Source organism: Lolium perenne, chromosome 4 (genome assembly GCF_019359855.2).
Source record: "Lolium perenne isolate Kyuss_39 chromosome 4, Kyuss_2.0, whole genome shotgun sequence".
NCBI classification, from domain to species: Eukaryota; Viridiplantae; Streptophyta; class Magnoliopsida; order Poales; family Poaceae; genus Lolium; species Lolium perenne.
The window spans coordinates 39,119,694-39,129,399 of record NC_067247.2 but is presented as its reverse complement, the minus strand read 5'-3'; the positions used below and the strand labels follow the sequence as shown (position 1 = coordinate 39,129,399).

General features: G+C 48.6%; 1 protein-coding gene across 3 annotated transcripts; it reads left to right on the top strand.

Moving 5' to 3' along the window:
- The first annotated feature begins 813 nt into the window (after positions 1-813).
- LOC127292224 (uncharacterized) lies at positions 814-4,866 on the top strand. Of its 3 annotated transcripts, none has more exons than XR_007845044.1 (3): positions 814-1,703; positions 3,540-3,706; positions 4,486-4,866. XR_007845044.1 is itself a non-coding variant. In XM_051321577.1 (2 exons), the coding sequence occupies exons 1-2, from the start codon at positions 945-947 to the stop codon at positions 3,556-3,558; spliced, it is 774 nt and encodes a 257-aa protein (XP_051177537.1). In that variant the 5' UTR covers positions 816-944; the 3' UTR covers positions 3,559-4,866. The 3 variants fall into 3 exon arrangements, 1 of the variants encoding a protein (XP_051177537.1); XR_007845045.1 differs by having other exon boundaries at positions 4,111-4,866; XM_051321577.1 differs by having other exon boundaries at positions 816-1,699; positions 3,540-4,866.
- The last annotated feature ends 4,840 nt before the right edge of the window (positions 4,867-9,706 follow it).

The following is a 9,706-nucleotide window of genomic DNA, read 5'->3' as shown; positions in this document are numbered from 1 at the left end:
TACCTCAATCGAGAAAGATCACCAATGTATGTACCTGTGTTGCATTTATTTTATAATCAACAACAATGTTCTTGTACGGAGTCCACAAAAGTTGGTAAAAGTGATTCGAACAAACATTAAAATAAGAAAGCAGGTTGGATAATGGGATGGATAACTCTAATCCAGTGTAATACTCCGTACAAAGACCAACCTAAATATTAATGATATGACATTTTGTAATGTTTAAGTTGATGGCATGACACATTTAATTTCTCCATTATGAGATTTCTATGCGGTAAAGTGAAACAATACTCTCAGGTCCTTTTTAGTCCCTTTTTAGGAAGTTATACCCTTTCCTTTTTAGCCTTTTTTTACATGGGAGTAAGAAAATTGCTACTCTGCCAACAATTGCATGGCATTTTATTTTATAACCAATTACATGACATTCTAATTTTACATGTTTCAACTTTGATCATAATTTTCATCAACAATATAGGAGAAAAATATCACAAAAATTATACAACTTATTTTTTGTTACACTAACTTTTATTGAATACGAATTTATTAGTACTACCTCTGACCATAATTAGATGTCGAATGTTTGTCTAAATTTGAATGTATCTAGAGACTTTTTAGTGGATAGGTACATCTGAATTCAGACAAATCTTTGATATCTTTTTATGGACTTAGGGATAACTTTTACATCACATAATATGGTCAAAGCTAAGCCTAAAAACGAATATTCACAAATATTTGGACTATGAATTTATTATAGTACTTTCTTACTCCTTTTCTTCCTCTGACCTTCTGTAGGGAGTCAAACATGGAATGGCATAGGAGAGCTGTATGCTTGCTGTGATCCAATCCACTCCGATCGAAACCCAGCGGAAAAAAAATACCATTCCCATTTTCTTCCCGATTCCACCGAAGTGTGGTTTGCGTCCGTCATCTACTAGATCACCAAGATGCCGGCGGCCGGCACCCACCGCACCATGCCGGATGGGGCGGCGGCGCTGGAGGTCCCCTCCAATCGCCCGAACTTCGTCACCCGCCCGTCCTACTGGGGCCCTCCGGCCGCCACTGCGGTCTTCCTCCCGCCGGAGAGACTCAAGGGACGCGAAGCCTCCATCCATGCGTACCTGGACTTCCCCTCCGATCCCGAGATGGAGTACTACTCCCGGCGCTTCGCGTACGCCTACATCACCCCGGCCCGCGCCGAGCCGGGCCCCTTCATCCGCCTCGTCTTCCGCACTCTCGCCCTCGACCTGCCGCAGACCTTCGAGCTCCTCCACCCCGACCACGGCGCCGACGCCATGCTGCGCTTCCGCACGCCCCACGACCGCGAGGCGGCCATGGGCCGGCAGCCGTTCGTGCTCGACGGCGCCACGGTGAAGCTCATGCGAGAGGACGAGACCCCCGACGTCCGGAAGGTCTCGCACGACTACCTCGTCCACGTCGCCCTCCATGACTACCCCGTCGAGGAGCGCACCAAGAAGAAGATCGAGGGCAACTGCACAGCCTTAGGCCATCTGCGCGAGATCGACCCGGCCTGCTTCGCGGCGCCCGATCTCGCCACCGTCCATGTCGTCCTTCAGCTCCATGACCCTGCCGAGATCCCCCACCAACTCCGGATCGAGTACCGCGATGGCTCCATCAGCGTCGTCCCCGTCGAGATTCTCAGTGTCTGGCACCAGTCACACTCCTACGACGCCAAGGGACAGTATGTGCGTCTGTTCCAGCCACTGGTTGCCCCCGCTTGATGGATTTGAAGCTCTAACAAGTTGGCTTTTGTTAATTCTGTCTGCAATCTATATATATAATTATATATCCTTAGTTTTATGTAGGCGTTAGGCAAGGTTCTTAAAAAGCCATCGCCGGCTTAGTTTCTTAGCTCTCTGAATCTACCCCTTAATTCAGTGTTAGTATGCAATGTTAGGAGGATGTTGATGGAAACTTTAGGGGAAGGTGATGTATGATTAATGTTGTAGCTTGTTTGGGGGCTTATTAGTAGGTGGTGGAAGCTACATTTTAACTGTAATCTTGCACGGTTTTCTTTTGAAATGGAGGCCTGCTATGAATTTTAGAGTTACAGAGAGGCAACTAACATGTTTAGAACTTGAAATCGCTTGCAGAAGGAAGTCAATTAACATTGGTGTATTTCTCTACGGTTCTCCATACATAGTCGCTGATCGCAACCGAATAAGTATAGCTGCTACATAGTACTCCTATAGGGCGGAAGGTAGTAAAAGCGAACCCATGAAAATCCTGCAAATAGTGTTACCATTTATCGATGATTCTTTTGCTTAAGTCAAGGTTTTCAGACAACATCAAAGAATATCAGAGAGTTGTTTGGCTAAAGGGTAAGTAGTTAAAATATCCAAAATTCTGACAGCAAAGAGACTTTCATGTCCTAGAGTTTTTTGCCGTCCATCGATCACAGCTCAGCTATTTTAGGACTGTTTTATGTCCATGTATCTCATGAGGGTAACATTTGAGCATGAGGTAATCTGCTGAATGTATCAGCTCACACGCTAGCTCCAACCAAATGATGCAAATTTAAAAATTATATTGAAATTTCTTCAAACATATATGAAAATAAGGTTAATTGAAATTTCGTCGTGAAAACTTTTCTTGGTCATTTAACTATTTTGAGCTAATAAATGTTACATTCTATTGTAACTTGTTTTTTTGCCAAAACTCTAAGCAGGTTCGAAAACTCTAGTTTGAAATATCCCCAATCCAAACTGTCCCTAAGCAGGTTCGGGCACGATAATGCAAAGATAGTTACCATTCTTTATGTACACAAGGTGTTGCAATTTATTATCTAATTTTGCAATAAATTATCATGCGATCGTGTATTTTGATCTGCCTGAAGGCGGAACCTGAATTTCTCAACTACATTGAAACCTAAAACTGAATTTTTGATTGTTTCAATGCAATTAAGGAAATTTGTAACTAGAAAACTAGCCAGAACTAGTATGCTATCTAAAGCACTTGATTGTTGTTTGTGCACAGCCCTGATGAGCAAGCATAAATTTCATATTCATATAAGCTCATTCTAAGCAGTTGCATTTTGGTCTACTAAATCCACCAGTTCCTTGGAACACATCTCACCAAACATATCTAAAGTACATTAATTTCTTCTCTAAATTTTATTTTGGCATAGATGTTCAGTGAAAACCATGAGTGCATAGTTTCAGTGTTCTTACAAAGCTGGTTTACCAGTGACTTGATTCTAGGAGCAAGGTATACTGGCTTAAATATATACACACTTTTAGGCAATATAATATACAATGCTCGCCAACAAGGACTACCACTTCTTGTTCAAGGCTGTTGATTTCAGACTCTGAGCTGCTGATGCAAAATCCTCTTAAAGTTACACTGAGCGTTTCTGAAACTCCTTGCAGAAAGTTGTTTTATTTCGTCTTTATATGCTAGGAGGTCTATGTTCGTTTTGAGAAATCTGCATCACATTACTGGCATCCGTGCCAGTGCCTTTGTTTGAAAAAGGTAGGTAAAATGCATAGACTTTTGTGTTCATTAAATCCTCTTTGCTGCAGGTGGCGAAATATTGCTTAGGTCTGGCTGTCCAAAGAACCAAATCGTTACAAAGTGAAAGTTGCTACATCAGTTTCGCTATAGTGAACTGTATTTTCTTAAGAGAGATTATTTGATTGGTTGTGGCTTGTGGGGCTGAGGACAACAGTGGTCTGCACTTCTTTCTCAGGTTAGAACTTTTTGGGAGCATTCTTTTACTTCATATGCAATACGATCAACCAATCAGTGTTCCTGCCTCGTCAATATGCATTCTTAGCTAAAAACATTCTGATGGTTGCATCGTGTTTACTACTCAGTTCCAATTTACAAACAACCAAACTGTGTGAGAAGACGTGTTCACTACACAGTCATGTACTTCTAAAATTGCACGTATCCTGACCTGGGATTGCCACCTGAATGCTATGGAGCTTTAGAATGGGTATTTCCAGACTAAGCCAGGAGGCACTCTTGACAAAGATAAAGTTGGTCGGGTGATTATCATGTTTTTTATTCTAGGGTGGTGAGATATTTTCTCTTCAGATTGATTGCTCTTCATCCATTCAATCAAGAAATCGTTTAATGTTCCTTTTCCAGGTTTTTTTATGAGAGGTCATAATTACTGAAGGTGGCCAGGGCCTCATGAGCAATGAGGTTCCTTGAAGGCTTTTACTTTCTATTTTTGAGCTGCTTTGTAAACACAATTGAGATGGCTTGTAAGACTTGGTTCAGTTTTCTCTATCGTCATCCAAATATTGTAAATGGAGTTGACCATAAACTTGGAATGTAAATTATATATCTATCTTACCTTGCGCTGTTCGCTGGGAAGCAAAGTTTCATAATGCATTAAAACATGTTCTAGTGTTGCCCAGTTTATCAAACAAATATGATTTTGGTCCTGCATGCTATGTTTGGGTTCTCATATTGGCTCTGCATGCACAAATCATCTGCCAGTTTGCTATTTTCTTGCAGCCATGGCTACCCTGGCAAGGGCACAACAGCGGTGGAGAAGTGCTTCAGGGAAGTCTCAGATCAGCAGCGAGGGCCTCATGATGTCTCTTCTCTAGTGCGACTGCTGTCATTTTTGATATGGCTTGTAATTGCAGAGTTTTTTTAGAGCCGGATTGTAATTGATGTCCTTAGTTTTTCTGTTTTCAGTCAATGCCGTTCACATATGGGAAAATTGGCTAGAGGACACCGTTATTTTCATTTGCCGAATCGTTTCGCTTGTATTCTGAACCTATATAACAACAAGCACCATCTTGGCATAGTGCAGAATACGTGGTGAGGATTCAGCAGCCTCTTCTCGGGATATTTTATAACAGTATAAACAGAATGAGATTTCAGAATCAAGGCGTCTGAACTGGTGCCAGATTATTGGCCACGGTTACGGAAACAGATCATACGGGTGATTCAAGGTTGCACCCAACATTCAGGACTGGAATTAAAGTACTGTAAGAGGCAATATTTAGCTAGAACGTGACAGTGAGAGCAGCATTGATGGTGCAATAAGCATCAATCTCAGAATTTACAACGCAGTTATATTAGTGAAACCGTACAGCTAGCTAGCAGTTCGTGAGTTCTAACTTGTAACATCCAGTAATCCGGGGTTAGTACGAACACATGGTACTAAGAGCATCTCCACTCGTCTCCCCGACGAGGCCCCCGAACGACGTTTTTTCCATCCGGATGGCGTAATTTGGCCCAGTCGCGCCCCCGGTTACTCGTTTTCGTCCGGATTTGAGCCTAAATTCATCCGGCGATCCCACACCATCCCCGGCCCCCCGGGGAGCGCTCGGGGACTCCGGACGAAACGAAAGCGCGGGAAACACCGAGGAAACTTCCCGCGCGTCTGGTGGCCCCAACTTGTCGGCGAGAGAAACCAATCGTCGTCCTCATCGCATCGTCTTCCGCGCGCTGTAAAAGCCTGCCGCCGGTCTGCATTCGCCGGCCACGCGGCGAGTTAATGTCGTCGTCTTCCGCGCACGCATCGTCTTCCGCGCGCACTAAAGGCTGCCGCCGGTCAGCTCGCCGCGGACGCGTCACATTCCACGCGGCATTAATCACCAGCGCCAGCCGCGCCTATATACGCCGGTCCGCTCGCCGCGAGGCGTACCCCGTGCTCCACTCTCCCTCCACTCTCCCTCTACTCTCCCGATGGCGTTCTACGACGACGACGGCGCAGCCAACAACGGCTTCCCCCGCCGGTCGCTCCACGCGTGGGAGGGGCACCTCCTCCACCAGGCGGGGTACCCCTGCCCGCCGGACACGAGGCCTCCCGGCGGCGGGTGGCGGCTTAGTGCTGGCGGCGTACCAATCCCGCCGCCGCCTCATGGCCACGCCCTCGACGTCGCCATCGAGGAGGCGCGGATGACCTAGCCGAATTCCCCTAGCCGAATTCGAAATATAGTCGAATTCGGCCTCTATGTATTAACTCCGCCCGTTTTAGTCTAAATATCATTAAATTTAGTCTATATTTGCCCGAATTTAGCCGAAGTTTATCAAGTTTTCGTTTTTCAAACTCGCATCGTCGTCTTCGCCTGGGCACGCGGCTGGGAAACTACTCCTCCCCACGCCAAATCTTCCTCCAATCCGGACGAAAATTTCGCCGGATTTGGGCGGGGAGCGCCAACGAGTGGGGATGCTCTAACACATACTGACTCAGTAGCCTAGCACCAGCTACAGAGAAGTAACATTACCGAAACAAATTAAGCCAGCTATGACCTGAATTACTTCATTCTAATTCCTGACATTAAGCAGATCTTGGCATGATAGCAGCCCACAAGCAAACAGATCCATCAGGCTGCCGCAGCAGGGTCCTGGAAGAGAGGCACGTACCGTCCAGTGGCATCGTAGGACTCGGAGCAGTCCCAAACCCTGCAGATCGTCACAGGGATGCGGCTGGTGGTGCCATCGAAGTACTCGATGACGATTTCGTGGGGGGTTTCTCGAGGATGCTCCAGCTGGAGGATGACGCGGACCGTGGCGAGGTCGGGTCTGGCGAAGCAGGCCGGGTCGATCTCGCGCAGGATCCCGAAGCGGCGGCAGTGCTTCTCGATGTCCTTGGCCGTCCGCTGCTCGATGGGGTACTCGTGCAGCGCGGCGTGGACCATGTACCGGTGCCGGTGGTCGGGCACGTCAGGGACCTCTATCTCGTCCTCGTCCCTCGAGAGCCTCACCGTGGCGCCGTCCAGCTCGAACGGCTGCCTGCACATGGCCGCCTCCCGCTCGGCCGGCGTGCGGAAGCGCAGGGCGACGTCGCCGTCGCCGTCTGTGGGGAAGAGCTCGAACGTCTGGGGCAGGTCGAGGGCGAGGGTGCGGAAGACGAGGCGGACGAAGGCCCCCGGCTCCGCGCGGCACGGAGCCGTCGCCGGGGTGATGTGCGCGTACGCGAAGCGCTGCTCGTAGATGGCATCCTCCGGCATGTTCATGCGCATCGTAACTCGCTCGCGCTCCGGGCGTCCCCTGCGGCGCCTCAAAGACCTCCGAAAGACCAGGTGCTCCGCGGTGGCGGCAGGAGCGACCCCGAGGCCCGCGAAAGAGTTGACGAGCTCCGGGCGGTCGGCGTCGCTGTGAATCTCCAACGCCGTAGCTCCCTCCGGCAGTAAGGCAGGCAGCATCTTGCTTGACGGTGGGTGGAGTGGTGTTGTGCGGCAGGACTCTCCGATGCTGGGAGCTCGTAGGAGGAAAGAGCTGAGGAGGTTGGTGCTCTGCAGTAATGGTGACGTGAACCGGCGAGTTTAAGGTGGCGTGCATTGCGGGTTCTGGGAGACAGACTGCAGCACCTCTCCGCACTGACATGGCCAATTCAGCACGCCAGGTCTAGATTTGACTAAACATGGAATTCATTTACACGGTATTTGTTTCTGGGGAAGATGAACCAAACAAAATTAAGGGTAATAGACAAAATTAAGGGTAATAGATTGTAGTGTAACAGGAGTATGGGGCAAAAGAATGAATTGCGCAAAACACCAAGTCTTGGTCCAGTTGTTGTAAGAAATTACAAGTCAACGCATTTTTTGCGCAAAACCACAAAATCTTGGATAACCTGTTGCACTGTACCAAAGTATCCAGATTAGTTAATTTGACAGCCTACCTGACAAGTGGGACCCTCATATCAGCCTACCTGACAAAATTGAAATGTTTTGTCTATCGAACGATAAACCCGTTTTTAAGACCATTTTCACTACTAAATTGATCAAGACAAGATCCTTAAAACTAGATCTCGTGCTTATATATCCTGACATTTTTTCTCTCACTTATCTATCCTTAGAGCTCTCTCTTTGGGTGTAACGCTGGTTCTCTTCTCGCAAGTACGAGGACACTAGCACCACTAGCACCGACGGATCATGAGCTGCCAGACGACGACCAATAGCAAAAAAGTGGCTTATCAATGACCACATGATATATTGTCGATGTACATGGTTGACGATGACCACAACCGCTCGAGTCGACTAGATGAGGACTCGCCTAACATGCGGCATATCTTAGATCAAAGTCGAGCGTCGAGAGGGCACGTTCTTATCCGCTCGCTACTGTTGAGGAGAGGCGGAAAAGGAGGCGACCGCGCGTGCTCTGCTCCCGCCGGCGAATCCGCCGCTCCCCTCTGCCTCCGGCCGCCGTTCAGGCGCTGTGAGGTAGGGGGGAGCTCCGGAGGCTGCCGTGCGTGTATAGTCTAGGTGTAGGTGTAGGTGTGTGTGTGGCTCGCGTCGGCATCGAGACGGTGGCGATGGCGGCGGTGGTTGAGCTTTTGTCCTCCCCCTCTGTTCCCCGTTCCGGTGTTCTCGCCGGAGAGGCTGTGGAGGTGGTTCGTCAGGTCACATCTTCCTTCTCTGGTCCTCTGGCCGTCCGTGGTGGAGAGGGGAGGAGTGGGTGGGCGGTGCTGATCTGCTTTTGTTGCTGCTGTTTGTGGTGGTCCTCTTCGTGGTTGCTCCGGCCGGCCGTGGAGGCGTGGGGAGCGGCGCCTGGAGGTGGTGCGGGGGTGGTGGTGGTGGACCTAGGCGGAGCGGAGCCGGCTGGATGTTTGGCGGATGCGGGGAGCAGCTGCCGTGGTCGTACTCGTTCATCGAGTTTCGGTTCCGTCGCTTGGCGGCGGACGGCTTCTGCGACCTTCTACATGCTGGAGCGGCGCCCTCTTCCCGGCGGTTGGAGGTACGGCGGCGTCGCCGTCGCCTAGGTGCTTGGGGATCGTCTGGGATCCGTCTGTGTCTTCTTCGATAGCTCAGGGTGCTCTTTGCACTTTTTGGGGTCCTCTTTGTTTTTCTGTTTTCCTTTGGACCTTTTTGTAAAAGTGTGACGAGCTGTCTGAATATATGTGTCGGATCCTCCTCAAAAAAAAAAAAAAAAAAAAAAAGTCGAGCGTCGAGAAGGATGAGTACATGTCCGTGTACCCCCACCTAGGAGCGTCCAAGTCGGAGCACTACACATGACGACAACGGGTTGAGTTGTCATGCCCCGCATCAACCATGAACTCGATGGCTATTGGGGCGAGCGAAGTTCGCCCTCGGAAGTGCCCTCTCGGTCGGAGATGCGAGAGCTATGTGGATTTGTATCTATATAAACATTTGGGGGTTCGTCTCACCCGGGGTGACGAAGTTTGAAGGGAATAAGGACTGATTTCCCGATCTTTCACAATGCACCTTGATGATCCATAGGACCGATAGATCTTGAACTCCCTTAACAGATTCAAGGATACCCAAGCACCCATGATTACTCTTGACAACTCAAGAACTCTCACACCTTTATTGGATAACTGGACGGAACGTCCAAGACGTCGTCACGCACGCCAATCCCATAGGGGCAGTGATAGTATGAACTCGAAGTTCTACATGTTCTGGATTCAATCTAATCTACTAAACCCTAAGCCGCACCATCTCCTTATATGAGGGAGAGGTGGCCGCCCAGCCCTATTGGGCCTAACCTAGTTTGACTCGAACAGGCCCAAGTCAAACAAACACTAATTTAAATCCTAATGGCCCACCACATAACCTGGCTACATTATTATTTCCTAATAACAACTATGATAAAATACTGGTACAACCTTAGACTTAATCATCATATCAATGGTTGTCCTAGTGTACCAGACATAGATATCCATATCAGGAAATGTGCTCTTGGATAGATGAGGGACGTGGACCAAACTCCACTTTAAGGCTACTAGACAGGGTCAGGCACGGCGGCACGCCGTGCCAAT

Excerpts from the sequence above, each read along its gene's own strand:
- LOC127292224 (XM_051321577.1), top strand. The coding sequence starts at position 945 with ATGCCGGCGGCCGGCACCCACCGCACCATGCCGGATGGGGCGGCGGCG.